This window comes from Ictalurus punctatus, chromosome 27, assembly GCF_001660625.3.
Source record: "Ictalurus punctatus breed USDA103 chromosome 27, Coco_2.0, whole genome shotgun sequence".
NCBI lineage: Eukaryota > Metazoa > Chordata > Actinopteri > Siluriformes > Ictaluridae > Ictalurus > Ictalurus punctatus.
Window position 1 is genome coordinate 10,162,459 of NC_030442.2, and position 19,105 is coordinate 10,181,563.

Genomic DNA, 19,105 nt, shown 5'->3' on the forward strand with positions numbered 1-19,105 from the left:
GGGAGGTAATTAGTGCATTTGTAGAGCAAGTGTTATATTTACATCAACAAATCTATAAAAATCCTCTATAATACAATTTCTTCTACTTTCATCATTGTAATGATCTCTTCAAACATACTGTATTATGGGAGTGAAATGGAAAGCTGAATACAGTTCAGGTCATAAGTTTACATACGCTTGATTCTTAATACTGTGTGTAGTTACCTGGATGATCAATGACTGTTTTTGTGATAGTTGTTCATGAGTCCATTGTTTGTCCTGAGCAGTTAAACTGCCCACTGTTCTTTAGAAAAATCCTCCAGGTCTTGCATATTCTTTGCTTTTCCAGCATCTTCAGCATATTTTACCCCTTTCCAACAGTGGCTATATGATGTTGAGATCCATCTTTTCACACTGAGGTCAACTGAGGGACTCGTACACAACTATTACATAAAGTGCAAACATTCACTGATTCTCAAGAAGGCAACATGATACATTTTGAGAAAACTTTTGAGCAGTATGATCGGTGTAAATTATTATTTTGTCTTTTGGGACACGTAAATGTTTTATGATGTTTCTGAAGGGCAGTACTAAATGAAAAATATAAGATATTTCAACAAAATAATATTTTACACCGATCATCCTGTTCAAAAGTTTACCTTTTGTAATAGTTGTGTATGAGTCTCTCAGTTGTCCTCAGTGAGAAAAGCAATTTAAGACTAATAGCCATGTGACAAGTAGAAAACAAAGTTGATGTGAAACAGGTGAGGCAATCGTCTAATCATAGTATATAAAGAGCCTCTAAAAAAAGGCCTAGTCCTTCAAGAGCAAGGATGGGTCGAGGCTTGGCAATCTGGGTCATGTCACATCAAACTAGCGACCCCATTTCCCAGAGTGCATCGCAAACTACAAACATGGCCAACGACTACAACTCCCAAAAGTACACACAGACACGGTACCTTCTCTTGAGGACTAATAACACACACCTGTTCCCAATCACACTCACAATCACATCATATAAGAGACTGTTCAGTCACTATATCTTTGGGAAGTAATATGCTTGGTTGTGATTGTCTCTGGTGTTTAACAAGCCATGCTATTGTGTTGTTATTCTGATTATGATTCTGCTTTACACTTGACCTTGATTTCTGTCTTACCTGCTCTAGCCTGATTGCCTGACCTCTGCCTGTCTTTGTTGTTGTTTTAAGGCAACGAAGGCCACATACAGTTGTGCAGCTGAAGAAATGCATAATGGATGAAAGGGAGAAAATTCCACCAACTGATGTCTTCAGTGCTCAAACGCTTAATAAGTGATATTAAAAGAAAAGGTGATGTTACACAGTGGTAAACAGGTGACTGTCCCAGCTTTTTTTGGACTGTGTTGCAGTCATCAGATTTGAAATGAGTGTATATTTTTAAAAATAAATGAAAACATAAAGTAAAACATCAAATAATATGTTAATAATGTGTTTTCAATATAGTACAGGATGAATTGAATTTTCAAATGACATGGTTTTTTTTTTTGTTGTTTGTTTTTTTTGCATTTTCCATACTGTCCCCATTTTCGGAATTGGGAATGTATTATTATTATTATTAACATTTTGCAGACTCTGCAAGGCGTATGTAAACTTATGACCTCAACTGTACATGGTCTAGTTAACCATCACAGCACCTGTGACTCTGTAGTCTCTAGTGGTCATGTCTGCTTGTCTTGCTGTCTTTCCACACTGCTGCTGTCAGCTGCTATCCTCACTGGCTCTCAGCTCATCAATGCGGCTTTTGTTCTTCATAGTTAATCTTCCTACTGCATGAAGTGCAGAGCATAACAGCGGCTGCAACTTTGTAAACACAAAAAGACAATTGAGGGACAATGCTGAACAGCGAGTATAAATCTTTTTCCTTTCTTTTTTAGTGATAAGGTGTATAGAATGAGGTTGTAATGATACTGCAGCATATGTTAGTCACTTATAATGCCTGGTGGGTTCATAATCAGCCTTTGTTCATGGACATATTCAGTACTGAAGTCGCTACTCTAAAGTAAGTAGAGTAATTAAGCTACCAGTTATTTTCCACTTGAAACCATGTTAAGTAGAACTCGCCTTTTAGAAGTTCTAATTTTAGAATGAAAGTACTGATAGGTACAAGACCATCATCTAACACATGCTGAAATAATCAACGATGGGATGATATGATACTGCCTGACTCGATGCAGAGTTACTGCTATCACCCCATTATTTTCCTACAACAGCACATCCTAAGGTGTTTTATTTCTATTATACCACAGCAGTTTACCTACAATTTCTAGCAGAATTAGTAGATTAATTCAAATAAAAAAATAAATAAATAACTTCAGAAGTAATACACAATATACATGTTAAAAAATAAAGTTAAAAATAATGTTAATAATGTTTGAAAAACAAATAACAAAGTATAACTGTAAGTAATGCTAATAACTTTAGCTAAATAATGTTTAAAGGTCAACTAAATACACCTGCATTAGCTAATGTTTATCCCACAAAAAAGGTCCAGATAATCTTTGCATAAATTCAATTACAGCATGTTACTAAATGCTGATAAACTACTGAACTTAGGTCTCAGGGTGTAAATATTGGCACCCACCATTCAGCATCACTTATTACTTGCATTCGTCACCCCAAACATGTTTGTTAATTAGCTCATATTAAGAGACAAATTTCTAAAGTAAATCATTGTTTAATCCAAGAGTAAATCATTGGTTAATGCAGGTGGTCATTATTTGCCAAATTTGATTAATTTAAAAAAAATCTATTCATACAAGTGTTTATTACTTTGGTAACATTTATAGTTTATTAATGGTGAATTCCATTTTTTTTTAAAATAATAGCTAATGCAGTAAATCCTTTTAGTTTGAATAAAAAATAGTTTTCACTTTAGAACCTTTAAAGATTCCCTCAGAGGAACAAACTGAGTGTCCAAAATCCAGTTTCTACTACCAAAAAGGTGTTTTTGTTACATTATTTAACAAAAACATATATATTTTCTGGCCCATAATTATTCAATGTTATATCTTTAAAATCTTTTAAACTATGTTTCTATATATTCTTTTAGGACACAGTTTGCTGGATTGTGTAAAATTGTAACAGCATTTATATTTCATTCAAATAGTGACTGATGTACACCTCTAACACATTGTGTGGATTTTTGTCTTCTTGTTCTATAGCCTTACTCTGACTCTGTTAATTTTGTATGTTTATTATGCATTATCATTGCTACTTTTATTTATATTACTGAATTTTTTTTTTTTTTTATACTTTTCACTACTTTCCCCCCCCTAATTATTCTTCTTAGTGGACTTAGATCTTTGGATTGTATATCCATATACAGATTCAGGTAATAAAATGTAAAATGGAGAGACATAGCATTTGAGATGTGAATTATGCAAACCTCTGTGTCCCCTTAAGAGCGCAGAGAGCACAGTGTGCAGCTGTGGATCGAAACACGGTCCGACAGGCCCACTCAAGGGGTAGGTTCTCTATCAAATATTTATCTTCTTCTGTGACTAAAGCAAGGCTTTGTAGAGATGATGGACTACAGGTCAATACCCTGAATCTCCAGTCCTCTAGTCCATGTACACTCTGGAATGTTCCACCACTCTTTATCAGCCCCCCCCCTTCTGAATGGTAGTCTCCTTCTGGAAGAAAGAAAACAGGCGTAATTAGAGGGAACGTTAACAAAGATTCATCATTATTGAATTGTTACTTTCAACACCTACCAGTTAGAGAAGCTTGCATGTTGATGTTGATTGATGGTCATAATGGGCATTTAAAAAAAATTTTAATACTTAAATTGGTCAAAAATGGAAAAATATTAAAATTGTTTGTCTGCTTCTTCTTCTTCTTCTTCTTCTTCTTCTTCTTCCTTTATGAAACAATGTGCTTCACTAATGAATATAAAACTCATATTTGTATTGTCATATTATTATATGATTGCCAGGGCACTGTGAAATGAAATATCACCCAGAAAAGGAAAAAAAGGGGAGGAAAGGACAAAGAAACAACAGGATTTTGTAAATATGAAATCCCAAAGTGATTTTAGTGGGCTTTGTGAATCAATTATTATAAATATTGTTTTTATTTCTAACATTTCTTATATTTCTAATATATTTGTTATATTTTGGAAATAAAGCTATATTTGGTATTTTAAAATACAATTTTATTTTTAATTGCCTTTATATGGCTTAGGTCAATGGAATATTCATCTGTAAGTAAATAACTAAATAAGGGTGTTAAAAAGTAAAGCTTAGGGTATTAAACATGGATGTTCACTTATCTGTTGCTCCTTTCATCATCTAACTGAAGTCTCCTGTCCCGGTTACTATAAGCACTAACACAGCACCTACAGTCAGTCTTTAGCAGCTACACGCATCACTGAATCTCCAAACTTCTGTTCAATATTTGATAAGATTAGTTCTTCCTGACTGCTTTGCAAATTCAGTGTACAGCAGATGCACAGAGCTGGCATAAGAAACTCGATGTACTTGAATAATAATAGATCTGTGTCTTTTTTTTATTTGTCCTTGTAGTCAGGCCTCCAACTGGCACAATCTGAGAACCAAGCAGAGAGCAATATTTAACCATCATGCATCTGGTGCCATTCACAAGGACTAGATGTACATTAAAACAATAATCACCTAAAGTATTTATTCATCTCACATCATGGGGTAGCTCTAATTATGGAGAAATGGGTATTTAATCATGTATAAATTCATGGCAGGGTTATGTAAATTTTTGCATAATTGCATTTAATTTATTTTTAGATTAGCTTAGATAATATTTTAGGTCTTTTGATTTATGATTATCACATCTAAATGGAATATGTAAAATTTGTAATCAATTATGTATAAAATCATCTTAAATCTAAACGTAAACCAGTGAAGGCTGGAGCTTATAAACCAGTATTAATCTTGGAAACATGTTCTTATATGGGTGTCATGGTGGTACAGTAGGTATCATTGCCACCTTGCAGCTCCAGAGTCACCAGTTCGATCCAGATCTAGGGTTACTATCTCTGCAGAGTTGTACATGTTCTCCCCATGTCTGTGTGGGTTTCTTTCAGAGTTCTCCGGTTTCCTTGCACCTCCCAAAAACATGCTAGGAGGTGGATTGGTGACTCTAATTGCCCCTAGGTGTAAATGAATGTGTGAATCTCATCTGTACATACATTGTATATTGAGGTGTTTATAGTGTACATATTCCCATTATTATTATTTTTACTACTATTATTCTTATTTGTCTATTCCTATTATATATATATAAAATGTGTGTATATATTCTTTTGAATTCTATTCCTATTTAATGTGTATTATTTCTTATGTGTTTTTGCGTAATTGAGATGCTGTAATGAGGGAAATTCCCCAGTGTGGGATCAATAAATTTTTTATCTCTCTTATCTCTTAATGTGTATGTGCATGTCACCCTGTGATGGACTAGCATCCAATTCATGGTGTATTACCACTCCATGCCTAGTATTCCTGGGATTAGGCTCCGAATCAACCACTACAGGATAAAGCAGTTAATGAAGATGAATGAATAAGAATGAATGTTCTAATATGTGTCTAATACTGTTACTTTGTGAGATATTAAGAGATATTAAAAGATATTACGATATTAAGCTTAAACAGAATGCATGAAACTAGGCCCAAAATTTGTCAGTGTTGCATGTCTATTCTTATGAAAACATACAATATGGCCAAACCAAAAGCTGTAAAAATTCCCCCAAATCAGTGATTATTTCAAACACAGCTGATCATATTTCAGATTGTGTTTATTTTTATTGACTTCCATATCAACAATAAACATGGATAATTTTGGCAGTGGATTTGTTTTTACTGGGAAACGGCCCTGAGAGTGAAGCAATGAACTCCAGCGCTTTGTTCAAAGTGTTTGTGTGTCCTCAGGCATGAGTGACAGATTGACTGTAGCCAAAGCTAAAAGAAACACAGATCACAGTTGGCCATCATGCTGATGTTACGTTGAAGAGATTGGCGTGTGAGTGTGTGAGCTTGTGTGTGTATTGACTATTCGATGAATCCATTAAGAACACAATAACAGCACTTTAATATCCACTTCTTTAAGTGCTGCTGTGTAACATTTTTAACCTAAGGATAATGAAACATTGATCAGCTATAAACATAACATTATGAAATAAATTAATTTTATCACCAAAATTAAACAAAGCACTAAAGTGCCAAGAGAATGCTTAAATGCTATAAAATATTATTCAAAATAGATGTCTTTAACAAAGTGACTATGAGATGTTTTTTTTTGTTCAAGATATCGAAAGAACCAAAGTTTCAGTGGATGGTGGATGTGCACTGAGGCGCAGAGGACACTGGGAACACAAGCTAAGTGCCGTGGAGCTTTGTGACGCTGATATGATGGGATGGGTTCAGTGAGGCATAGGGTGGAAGGAGTGCAGGACGAGGTGGCTTTTGGAACAAAGGGCCTGCTCTTCTCGAACAGAGCATGAAGGCCTCATTGGACGGGTTCGGGTCTCACTTCATGGCTGTTGTGTGTTGGAGATTCACTTCCCATAATGAGCAGTTAATGGGAAATGAAAGTTTGATGGAGAAACAATACCTGTGGCCACAGTGGTGCTTCAGTGAATCTCAAGAGAACTTCTCCTCATTGACATATCGCATGTTTTGCATCTTCCAGGACAGGCTAATATAATTCAGGTGCAATAACTAGAATGTAATGTAAGAATGTCAGAGACGTCATGAGCAAAACCTTTTTTTTTTTTTTTAAATTCTGGATAGTGTCTGATCATACTTCCTTGTATAATTCTGTAACTGCCAGAAATATCAGCACTGCTCTCACTGCCAGTCGGTTCCACTCCCCTAATCACTGCACATGTCATTTTTCAAGAGCTTTACACTGATAATACTATCTCAAACTACATGATTAGATCCAGCTTTGGGTGTTGTGTTTTATTTTTAAACCACCTGAAACTGCACAAACATCTAAAATATCTTGAGCATGCAGAAGTGTAATATGTGTGTTTGATTTGTTTTAAAAAATAAAGTGTATATGCACAAGTCATCAAATTATTTAATTCTCAAAACATTGAGAATTAGTAACTGAGTTCCCGTAATAAGCACGTGTTTATAAATACACCATAGTGTAGTATCCCCTAATGTGTGATAAAATGAATTTGCCTTTATTTAGACATCATGTACAAAGCTGAATTAAGTCAATCCCTAAAAAGGCTAATTTTCCAGCCTTTAAGAAAAACCTTCGCTCTGATTGTGTTTCTAGACAATGTCAGGAAAGACTGTGGCCTTTAAGCACAATTAGTCCTGACTCATTCAAACCAAAACTGTTTCATATTCACAAGCAGGATATGTGCCAAATTGTGACTGTTTATATTATACTGCATTGAGTATTAGACATTATGATTAGTGGGACTAGGACTAGGTTGAATAGAAAATTCATCATGTTTTTTTCTTTCTTTCAGTAACAAGAAGTAATTTCTCTCCAGTGTACAAGACAGTGGATATCAAGAGTCCAGTGTACAAGACAGTGGATATCAAGTGTGCTGATACTGTATGTCTCCACTTTTGCAGTGGTGATAGGTCATTTCTATATATTGTTACAGTAATGAAAATCAGTATTCAGTATTTCCATGGTAGTATTTTCTTATAATGATTTTTATAATGATTAGCCTATTTGACTGATCACTTGAATTAAATGGATTTTATCTAAATCTTAATAAAAAGTAAAAAAATAAAAAAATAAAAAAATAAACCATGTTAACTTAGACCTAATATGTTCTATCGATGGATTCAGGAATAAAATCTCCAGAATATTATTGTACACGTTTGAATAATAAACCTAATATTAGAATCATTCATAAAATAAATGTGAGCAGAAGAGGTTCTTTTTATCTATTTATTTATTAGATTTTTTTTAGTTATAGGGGTTCCTGGCTGTGCTCACGCACAAACGCACACACACACACACACACACACACACACACACACACTGCTTAGAACTTGTTTCTAGCAAGTCTAGGTTTCTCTTTCATGCATAAGCATATCAAACATAAAGTCAGTTAGATTTAGGTTTATTACTCAAAATGGCATGCAAATGAAAATACATTTTGACTTCATTTTTTTTTTCTTGAAAAATAAAAGCAAAAGGGGGTAAAAACTTAAAAAAATTTTTACTGCTACTGATGTGAAAATTTATTCACTAATATTTTAGTTCTAAAATATTACTGAACATTTCTTACATCTCTGTTGAAGAGAATGATAGAAATTACAGACATTTAAAGATAATAGTAATAATTATGCAGTTTAGTTATGTTATATTTTATACGATGTTTTATTCAAAAAGGGCTAATAATATTTGTCTAAAGTCTTTTATTTAAAAAAAAAAAAAAAAGAAAAGAAAGAAAGAAAACAGAAAACAGAAATGTGCTGCATATGACCTTCAGTATTGCTGGATAGGGAGTGATGAGACAACACCTAAACAAGATAATATTTTTTTATTTTCTTTTTTATTATTAATTTTTTATACAACATTGCAGTGGTATGGAGGCACTTTATTTCATATATATTTTAAAAACCATCCTTAAATCAATGGTTTACGAGTTTGGACACCATAAATTAAAAAGTGTTTAGGACAGAAAAAAATACCTCCAATCTGGCAACCCTGCAGGGGAGGGCTTAGGTACATGTACACCAGCTGTAGCTTCTCTGTCTGTGATTGCTGCCTTTGAAGACCTTCAAGTCTTCACTGATGACTTAATTTGCGCGCAGAGAGCAACATGGCATCCATGTCTTCTTATTCTGTGCACATCTAAACCGATATAAATGTGAGCAGTAGTAGAGACGCCACTTCTTCCACTTTCTCATCCCCACGGTGCACTTTTCCACCTTTACCTCCCGACACCAGCTCACCTTCAGTTACTTTTCTTTCACCTGCTCTTTTCGGGCTTGGCACCGCCGCACCACCAGCGCGCACTTTGGCACATTGGATGCACTGCAACACCGGAACGGGGGAAAAAAGTTTGTCTGCTCTCTTTGAGTGGAATATTTTTTTTTTTTTTTTTTTTTTTTTTTTTTGGGAGTTCCCTAACCACCAGGATGAGTGTCAAATCTGACTCCGAGACCAACAACAACGTAGTTGAAGAGGAGGTAAGATCTCGGTGCTGTGAAAATAGGAGTTCTATATTTTTAGCGCGAAAAGAGCGTATATGTTTTCCTTGCGTGCGTTACTTTTGTATGTCGAATGAAAAATGGACTGTTAATAACTGGATAGGATTATAGTTGTTGGCAGAATCCTGTAAACTGTCTTCATTTGTGGCACACTGAAACTGTGCGTGTGTTAATCTAACACTTCCTTCCTTCAGGAAGAAATCCTTGTGTGCGTAAAACCATATTCAGTAATGAATGTCTACAAAGTTTAGTCATTTAATATTTAAAGCTATTTGTGTAGCTATTTCAGCCGCCTTCACCGCCCTTCTTTCTGTGCAATTTTTAATATCGCTCCTGGATAGGATGTCCATGCCTTTTGTGCATTTAATTGAAGTTGCTAATTACATGTTTTCAATACAGAACAGCAGCTGCAGTCGGCTCTTATTTCAGTGATGAACTCTGTTCAAACTGTCACTGGTTATGTGGAATCAACTTCAATCTCCAACTTTACTCGGTTACTTAGGTGTGTGTGTGTGTGTGTGTGTGTGTGTGTGTGTGTGTGTGTGTATTTTTGGTTTTCCCCTTCATTAACAATAGCCATGATATACTAGGCATAATGCGTACAAAGTCTGACGAACTTTCTAAACATGCCTGTTGCTTTATTTATTTTTTCTTTTCTTATTTTTTTAAATAAATAAAGCCCTCTTTCATTACCTTATTTAAAATAATTCTGGTTTATAAGTGTTCAGTGAGTCCATAGTGTGGCTCAGATCGCCCCCCCCTTCCTTTTTTTAAAATTTTTTTTTATTTTTTAAATTTTTTTTATCTATTTTATTTTTTTTTAAAAGACAGCTAAATCTTCAGAGCCTTAGCCCATGGAGCTGCCTTAGTCAAATCCTTTTAGTGTAGCTTCCAAGAATGGGTGGAAATATGCAGTCTTGCTGCACATCAAGACTTTGTAAATTTGAGCTTCCTTTTAACTTCTCATAAAGTCTCAGTGCTTCAGATTAGAAGACTGGGAGAGTTATAATCTGTTTTTAGGTGGAGAATGACTGTTCTGTTGACCTCATAGCTGTGAGACAGAGGAAGGAAACCCCATCATGCTGTGTTTTTGTTGTCCACTAGCAGTCTATTGTAGAACAAAGCCTCCCACTGAGCTTGAAGTTGCACTGTTCAGTGTACATGGCCGTTCAGACCTATGAATGCTGGTATTTCAAATTATAGAATGTCTTTGTTCTGTCTCCTTTTACTACCCATTTTATGGTAGGTTGATGCTGTTGAAGTGGAAATGTCCTTTTGAGTACCTGCTAGATATAGGTTACTATTTTATGTGTTTAGGGGAGACATCCTATTTTTATTTACTTATTTTTAATTCAGAACTTTTTCCATATGTTACTATGTATTGTCTCTTTGTTAAAAGAATCAAATGTTTGGTTATTTTGGATGCTATGCTGTTTTAAACTCCTACTTTGATCATTTCTTAATCTGTTCAGGGTTAAGTGTGAGCTATAAAATGGGTGTTTCTCTAACTTGAGTTTGTCCAAATACTTCTAGCCCCAAACAATGCAGGAGGTTTGTTTTGCTCTTAAAATCAGCACTATATAGTTTATATTCAGACTGTTTCCTACACCTTCTCTCTAGGTGCGAACACTCTTTGTAAGTGGCCTGCCAACAGACATCAAACCTCGTGAACTCTACCTCCTATTTAGACCATTTAAGGTAAGAATGGATTCTATGGAAGTTGCTCTCATGCATTTTCTTCCCATAACCAATTCCAGTGTTACATTTGGCAGCTGTTGTCTTTAACCAGAGTGTTTATAATTGTATTAAAATGACTTTGGGCACATTAAAATCAGATTGTATGAGTCACTTAATTGCTTCTCTATTCCCTTTTTCAATCATGTCCAAGTTTGTCATGAAACAATTTTATTTACTACAGCATGAGCTCTAAGTTCAGTTTTGCTCCTGATTACTTAGGGTGAATAAACCTGACCCTTAATTGGAAGGGAATATGTTCAATCACAATCAAAGAAATTGTACAGCTTGGTTTCTTGGTGGTTTCTTCATGCCTAATTGGATCCCCCCCCCCCCCCCCCCCCCCCCCCCCCCCCCCTTTCAGGGATATGAAGGTTCTCTGATCAAATTAACATCAAAGCAGGTGAGATGGTGATATCATGGTGGTATGTATGCAGGATAGTGTTCAGGCATAAACTTTAAAGCTTTTGTTTAGCATTGGTTCAATTTCAATGCAAGTGATTCATTTTTACAAGCTTATTAAAAGTATATTTTAATATAGTAGGTTTGGACACCAACTTGTTCATCCTGTGTAATGCTGGTGTTCTCTCTACCTTCAAGGTAAAGCACAAAATTGAACTGACTGTCCCTCCTTCTTTTCCAGCCTGTTGGATTTGTAACATTTGACAGTCGGTCTGGTGCTGAAGCGGCAAAAAACGCCTTAAACGTAAGTACTTGGTCATCTGTAAGCATTGTGTTGAATTATTGATCTTGGATGTGGTGCAGTAGGAGCACATTCTGGTTTTCTATGTTATATTAAGATTTCATTGGTGATGCTTCAGAGGTAAATTTAATGATGGGCTTTAGATATTTACATAACTTGTTTATAGTAAATGCTACAAAATGGCTGAATACCCAAATTATGCAATTAGTGTGGTCCCAACAACCTTTAAAGCCTATGCAGTGGACTCTGGAGGGAGCATTCTCACCATCGCCATTTGTAAGGTCGTTCCAAACTAAATTGTTGAGCATTTGCATTATAGGACCATTCATAGAAACCCACTTATTGATGCCTAAAAAAAATATAATTTTGTCTTGCTTTGAATATTGGAAAAAACACCAGTGGTAATTTATTGTAAGTCATGTTAAAGTATGACTCATACAAACAATAGTTTGTAACTGTGCAGAAACGGCAATCTAATTCTACTTTGGGCAATATGCTGGCCCATTAATGTCAATGGCGTTGCAATGCAAAATGATGCTGCATGGATAGTTTAACACTTGTATGCTTTATTTAATGAGTCTATGGGGAGTGGTGATTTTGGTGCAGTTGATGAATCGGCTTCAGCTGTGTGGACTCAAGCTATTACTCATTAGTCCCTTGTTTACATGTCCTATGCATACATGTTTACATAATGCATGCTAATTTAAGCTGATACTGTATGTTGGGAATCAATAAAAGGAAAGTATTCAGTAGACAAGTTATCCAACTTGTAAAGTTTTGGTGAAGCTGAGTTTGAAGTGCTCATGTCCAAGGTTGCTGAAAATGGAGATTATCTCTGAGGCCCAAAATGGTGAAGGAAAAAAGTTAATGCAATAAGAACTTGAAATAAAACGATCAACTGATGTGATTTCTGCTGAGAAAATAATGGTACAAGTTTACTTGCAATCCTTTTTGCTTTTATGGCTGTTAATGGTATTTGAGTATGTGGAAGTGTACAGGTTTTGCATAAACCTGTTTAGGCTGAAATTGGGTAAATCTTTCTATCTTTACTAGCTAGTGAACTGTCTAGGGTTTTTTTTTTTTTTTTTTTTTTTTTTTTTTTTTTTAAATTAATTGTAGAACTTTTTAGGATGGGTCAGGTTTAAAGCTTTGTTTAGATATGTCAATACATTTCTTGAACAAATCTGCAAGTTCTTACTTCATATAAACAAAACAGCTGAAGAACTTAAACTAAAAAGCAGACTACCAAAATGAATACATCTTTTGTGCTGTGAAGTTATGTAACATCTGAAAATAAACAGTGATATACAGGAGTCTTCGAGAAGGCTGTCTGTTTAAAACCCCACATCCCTGGTGTATCTTGGATGCAGATTCATCAAGTGAAGGACTGATGAGCTAAAAGATCCATGTCTGTACCTGATTCACATTTACCAATTACATTTTAACCCTAAACCCCTTTGATATTCCTGTATGAGGTTTGTAGGTAATTGACTTTGCTTGATATTTTAGATAACCTATAAGCTGCTACCTCATTTGAGATTGACTTTAGGGATTCAAACTGAGAATTTGTTAAAATGAAGTGCAGACATTTACACATGCTCCAACCAGAATCATAGATGCAGAAGAAATTTGTGACTAGTGAGCTGTGGAATTGACTACTCATACAAAACTGAATAAGTGCTAATAGACATGCATGTTTTTTATTTAAAAAAAAAAAAAAAAAATTGAGGGGGGCTAGGTAATGGTCTACTTTACCAATTCATGACCAGCTAGGCTTGGGCAAAGTGAACTTACTAGAAATAATGGCATAATCAGTATTTTTAGTGGTTGAGGCCCATCTGCTCAGTATTTCTCTTCTCTTGTTTGTCTGAATGTCTGTGATCAGGTGACATTAGGACACTGCCTTTCCCTACCCTTAAAGAGAGGGATCCTTCAGAGTTCTCACTATGGGGAGCTTGGCCTTGGCAGGGAGGACAGCATAGTGTTCACTTTTAAAATGGGCCACACCAATTACTTGCTGTTCTGGCTGAGATTTGCTTGCTGTGCCATTTTTGGCAACTTTGACATGTTTTATCCAGCTAAAGTATTGACCATATCTTGCATTGGACTAACAACCCATTTTCCAGCTTACAGTATCTATTCTAGTACTATAGCTCTTCTGTCAAGTCCAAGAATCTTTCACCTGCATGTGGACACCAGCTTAGTGCACTCTTGCACATTCTGCTACATTGTCAGGCACAGCCCACTCGTATTATTGTATCCCCCACCTTGTGTCTCCAGGGTGTTCGATTTGACCCTGAGAACCCGCAGACCCTCCGTTTAGAGTTTGCTAAAGCCAACACGAAGATGGCAAAGAGTAAGCTGATGGGCACGCCGAACCCCACAAATATCCACCCAGCTCTAGGGGCACACTTCATAGCACGGGACCCATGTAAGTGTACGGCCACATGGTAGCTTTCTCACAGCACATGCAAACACACTGTCGCCTATAGCAGGGGAACAAACTAATTCACCTCCAGCACATGCATGCTTCATTGGAGCACTGACTGCCAGTTCAATGACGTTTATGCATTCAGTGTTTCCACTTCACACCACAACTGTTCTGATGCTCTGAATAAAACCTAATCATCTTGTCACATCTTATTTGCTTGGACAATTTTGAAAGATAAAAGCATAAATATTCTCATTCACTTAGTATTGTGACTGTGGGCTTATTCTGACTCTGGTTAGGATTGGGCATGGATTCAGTTTTATACAAAGGTCTGTGCATGTGTGGTGTGGTTTGCTGTGCTTCCTCAGATGACCTGACTGGGGCAGCACTGATTCCAGCATCTCCAGAGGCCTGGTCTCCATACCCTCTGTATACAGCAGAGCTGAGCCCAGGGCTGCCCCACACTGCCTTTACCTACCCTGCAGCAGCAGCTGCTGCTGCCCTCCATGCCCAGGTGACTTTTTTTTTATTTTTTTTATTTATTTATTTTTTTTCTTCCCCCCCCTCAAAGTAATAGGAGAAATGCACTACTCTGGCATGCACATTTTAACTCAATTTGAATAAGGCAAGGCAATGAGAAGTGATGACTGCAGGGCTTCCTATTAAAATGTACAGATTGTAAAACTCCTTCAAGAAGGAAATCTGACAGTGTAGCAAAAGATGTTTGTTCCCAGGCAGCTGTTTCTAAAATTTGGTGCAAGTATAAACCAAATAGGAAGGTTCTAAAAGGAAAACACTAGTAGACCAAGGAAGAGGGCAAGTGTCGGGATGGAAAACAAAAGCAATATGACATAAATAGAAAATGCACAACAAAACATGGGTGGAAACATGAGTCAGAGTTTGACAGTAACTGCAAGAAATCAGATTGGGAGACTGCTATATATCTACTTAGAAAAGCCAAATGAAAATCAGCAGGAACACCTAAACAGAAGAAAGAGTACAGTGGGCTAAAGAGAAGCAATCATGGAGTGTTGATTGGATGAAGGTGAAATTCAGTGATTAATCACGAATCTGCATTGGCCAAGGAGAGGATGCTGGCCCTTTTTTTTTTTTTTTTTTTTGGGTCTGCCATTCTAATGAAACAAAGATGACTGCCTGAAGAAAACAAATTTCCCCACTCATGGGGTTTCATGTCAGGTAAAGGACCAGAGGAGACTTCAATGCACAGGTGTACATTGAAGATTTAGAATTTTCTCCATTCCATCGATAGAAAATGAGTTTTGTGGTCATTTTTCAGGACTTCATCTTGCCACAGCAGAGTGGTGAAGCTTTTCTTCAGGAAACACATCAACTTGACCTGGCCAGCCAACAGTTCAGATCTCACTCTGATTAAAATTTATGGTGGAAACTTAAATTGGCCAATGACTGCTCAATCCTGCAAAGCTGAGTTGTTAACTGCTATTTGAGAATTTGAACCAGCTTGATGGAGATCACATTGAGTGATCCCATAATTTTTGCCAGGTGTTATAGGTTTTAATAAACATGAAATGCTGGGTGAATGATGATTCAGGCTCTTTCATCTACCCTTCCAAAAGCATACTAGTAGGTGGACTGGCTACTCTAAATTGCCCTGAATGGTCCTGTCCATGGTGTGGAATGAATTGAAAGATTGCTTCTTGCACTAATCTTATAATGGGACTCTAACGTTTGGTAGGAAAAAGTATTTAGTGTCTTAAACCAAATTAGCTGCAAATATTGGCTTTTGTATTTTATGCATAAAATCATGAGAATCAGTTATCCTCAGTGTGCATACAGAGCATATTGGCAAGCAATTGTCTTGAATGGGTTTCTTTTTTTTCTTTTTTCTCCTCCTCTTCCTTGTAGATGCGTTGGTATCCAGCGACAGCAGAGTCCTCCCAACCCGGATGGAAATCAAGGCAGTTCTGTTAAAAATGGTGTGTCACTTTTTTTTTTTTTTTTTTTTTTTTTTTTTTTTTTTTTTTTTTTAAAATGAAAAGAGAGCTCAGTTTTTAATCTTCTACACTTTCTTTTAATATAGAGATGAAAGGTGACTTGCTTCTATTGGCGTGAATCTGTTGCAGCCCATACTTGATTCAGCCTGGCTCTTTAGGTTGAACATCTCCATCTTTCTGCTGAACAGGAGGCTCAGATGATGCAACCATACTAGCACTTGCCTTAGTTCTGTTATAAAATGTTTTGAATAAGATTATAATGGAAATTAAGTTGTAAGTTTTTTTTTTTTTTTTTTTTTTTTTTTTTTTTTTTTTTTTGTCATGAACTAGATAAATGGTTCTTGTGCCCCCTTGTCATATGTATTGCTCCTTGGCTTGGTGTAATCTAAGCGTTTGTTTGGTACCTTAGTCCTTTGTGTGATATTAAGTAGTGGCCAGCTCGGTTTAGAAGGGTTGGGTGTCTGCCCAGAGTTGTGATTATGCGTGAAGTATTATTTTAATGTGCCATCTTGTCTAGGCTTGCGAACGTTTCCATATGACAGCTTGACCTTGCCAAATACAGACAATCCAAGTGTAAAGTAGTCTATATGGGGAGAAAAGTGTGCAATTAAGTATTCTAAGTTATTTTTTGTTTATTTACTGATTTAATATCCTGCAGAACAGTTGTAAAGCTGTGTTTTTCCTTTGTTAGATTTGTCATGCTGACAAGTCTAACACTTTGTGGGTGGCAGATTTAACTTAACATTAGATTGCTGTAGAAGGATGTATGATGGTGCATGAAGATAAAATTATGCATGAAGGGGTTTTAATGGATTATAGTACATATGGTCAATACTGACCTTAAATTTATTTGTTAAGTCTGTAAAATTGTATGATGCAGTATTAAAACATGTTGATGCATTACACTGATGTTCTTGCTTATTTCTGAGTAAAGGAGTGGGTTACTATATTACTATAGCTTGACTTTCCTATTTGTTTTATGTGCAAGCTAAGTGGTGCCCTTTTGGAGCAGGAATTCAGTCCTCTGCCCTGCAGAATTTCAGTGCCATGGTCAAAACCATATGATCAGTTAATTACCAGGCACGCACTTGAGTGATCAGGAGTGTTGTAGTGTAAACTTAAAACTGTGCATAACTGTGGGTTCAAAGATCCAATGAAGGAAAGCAGGCAGCCAGTCACCACTTCTGGGGGGACTGCAACTGAAGCTCTATCTCCAGGAGCCCAGTTGATCGCTGCTTTTATGAATCCAGTGGGCAAAACTGCCCTCTAGTGGTGAAAGAGGATGGGTGTAGTTACTTTGAGGTAGCAGAGGAAGTTCACATGTAACTGTTTTTGGGTTACAGTGATGGAAATCACAATCCAGAATTATAATTACAGGATATTTGTAGTTATTAGCTTTAACAGTAATGACTCCTTAACACTTGTGTTCTCAGTGGAAAATGTAAAGCTTTATTGTGCCAATAAAATATCCAAATATTATAGTACACTTAATGTACTCCAATAGTAAAAGGGTTGGACTATGTTCCTAAAACAAATGTCCTGGGGGGGTGCAGATATTTCTTTAGTTTAGTGGGTCCCTGGCTCCAAATTGTTTGTGAACACCGGCCTTAGAAAGGAAACAACCTTGCCACGGTTTATGAAGTGTACTGGTTTTGATAGCTAAAATGTTGCATTAATAAATTCTGATGCAATTTTATATACTTGTACTAAGAATGTTTCAACCCCCCATATACATCGCTGGTTCCAGATAATGCCTAATTAAATCTAATTCATAGGTGTTTCATATAGGTGCCAGCAAGGTGGGAACAATACTGTTTGACTTGTTTTATGGGCATCCAAGGTCAGCAGTTTCAAAGGTCTTCTTTTGAAGAACAATTTATCCCCCCCAAATAAAATGCTGATTTCAAAATTGTCACCCCTGTACGGGAAAGACTAGCAGCACTCTGGTCTTGGAATCTCTTCCTGTAATGTCTAACAAATGTCACTAAAACCATTAGTTACCAAGAGGCTGTAACCTCAGATCTCAGGCATGTAAATTGCCAATGCCCAATAACTAAAGGATAGGACAATATAATTAATGCTCCTCTGGCTGCAGGCTCACTCTATTTAACCCCTGACCAACTTGTGGGATTTGAACTCACAAGCTCATGGTTAGGATGGGTTATAGGCAACTAGAGACAAATTTCTTAAAAGGAAGTGGAGGCCAGTTTCAGGTATTCTGTAACATAAGTAAATCAATATTACTATGTACACTACCATTCTTAATACATCAACAGTATACAAATACTAAAAATATACAGTAGACCAATTTGCAAGTCATGATGCTCCCATATACACACAATGTCGACACCTGACCATCACATCACGTGGTTCTTCACAAATTATTGCAGCAAAGTTGGAAACACAGTTGTATAGGATGTCTGAATGCTGTAGCATTACACTTTCCCCACACTGTAACTAAAGGGTCCAAACCTATTCCAACATGACAATGAATTCCATGACGACGTGGTTTGCCAAGGCTGGTATGGAAGAACTTGAGTGGTCTGCACAAAGCCCTGAATTAAACTCCACTGAACACCTTTGGTATTAACTGGAATGCAGACTGATTATATGTTGTATAGATAGACAGATAGATATATCGCAATGGGAGGGAGTGGACATAACATTAATCACCACTTGGTTTGCATTTGTAGTTGTTACAGGAAAAACGAGGTTAGGAAATAAAGGAAAATGAGCTCAACTACACTCTCTAAACTTTTAAACAGCATGAAATAAGTGTTACCACACATTTTCAAACATCCACTTTTTTCATCTCCTTGCATAGCTGATAAAGGACAACACGAAATTGCATTGATACCGATTACCCCGCCCCACCCTCGAATCCCAAATGGCTTCCTATTGCAGTGAATATGATGAAGAAGCTATTGTTGTTTTTTTATCACTATATTATAGCACAATTACTCAACTCAAAAGATCAGCCAGATTCGTTTGACTAATCTGTTTAAAGTTTAAAACCCTCCCAAATTAAAATATAATTTATAATAGTTCAGTGAACACGTTGTTAATTTCAACCAATAAGCACGTGC

At 36.3% G+C, this 19,105-nt stretch overlaps 1 protein-coding gene and 1 long non-coding RNA gene across 3 annotated transcripts; both read left to right on the forward strand.

Annotated features, from left to right (window-relative positions):
• The first annotated feature begins 1,593 nt into the window (after positions 1 to 1,593).
• On the forward strand, positions 1,594 to 7,878 carry LOC108259651 (uncharacterized). Its single transcript, XR_001810971.3, has 3 exons — positions 1,594 to 2,016; positions 3,420 to 3,481; positions 6,291 to 7,878. It is a non-coding gene; the product is annotated as an uncharacterized LOC108259651 (long non-coding RNA).
• An 826-nt stretch (positions 7,879 to 8,704) lies between these two features.
• Positions 8,705 to 16,924, forward strand: rbpms2b (RNA binding protein, mRNA processing factor 2b). Of its 2 annotated transcripts, none has more exons than XM_017459297.3 (8): positions 8,705 to 9,157; positions 10,799 to 10,876; positions 11,277 to 11,315; positions 11,556 to 11,618; positions 13,896 to 14,046; positions 14,415 to 14,560; positions 15,931 to 16,001; positions 16,106 to 16,924. In XM_017459297.3, exons 1-7 carry the CDS (start codon positions 9,107 to 9,109, stop codon positions 15,994 to 15,996), a joined length of 594 nt encoding a protein of 197 aa, XP_017314786.1. In that variant the 5' UTR covers positions 8,705 to 9,106; the 3' UTR covers positions 15,997 to 16,001; positions 16,106 to 16,924. The 2 variants fall into 2 exon arrangements, with proteins under 2 accessions (XP_017314786.1, XP_047007615.1); XM_047151659.2 differs by lacking the exon at positions 8,705 to 9,157 and adding an exon at positions 10,307 to 10,420.
• The last annotated feature ends 2,181 nt before the right edge of the window (positions 16,925 to 19,105 follow it).

Bases quoted from the DNA above. Each gene is read 5' to 3' on its own strand.
- rbpms2b (XM_017459297.3), top strand. From the start codon at position 9,107: ATGAGTGTCAAATCTGACTCCGAGACCAACAACAACGTAGTTGAAGAG. The intron at 10,877-11,276 runs GTAAGAATGGAT...CCCCCCTTTCAG, and splicing joins TCCTATTTAGACCATTTAAG to GGATATGAAGGTTCTCTGAT. The intron at 11,316-11,555 runs GTGAGATGGTGA...CTTCTTTTCCAG, and splicing joins TCAAATTAACATCAAAGCAG to CCTGTTGGATTTGTAACATT.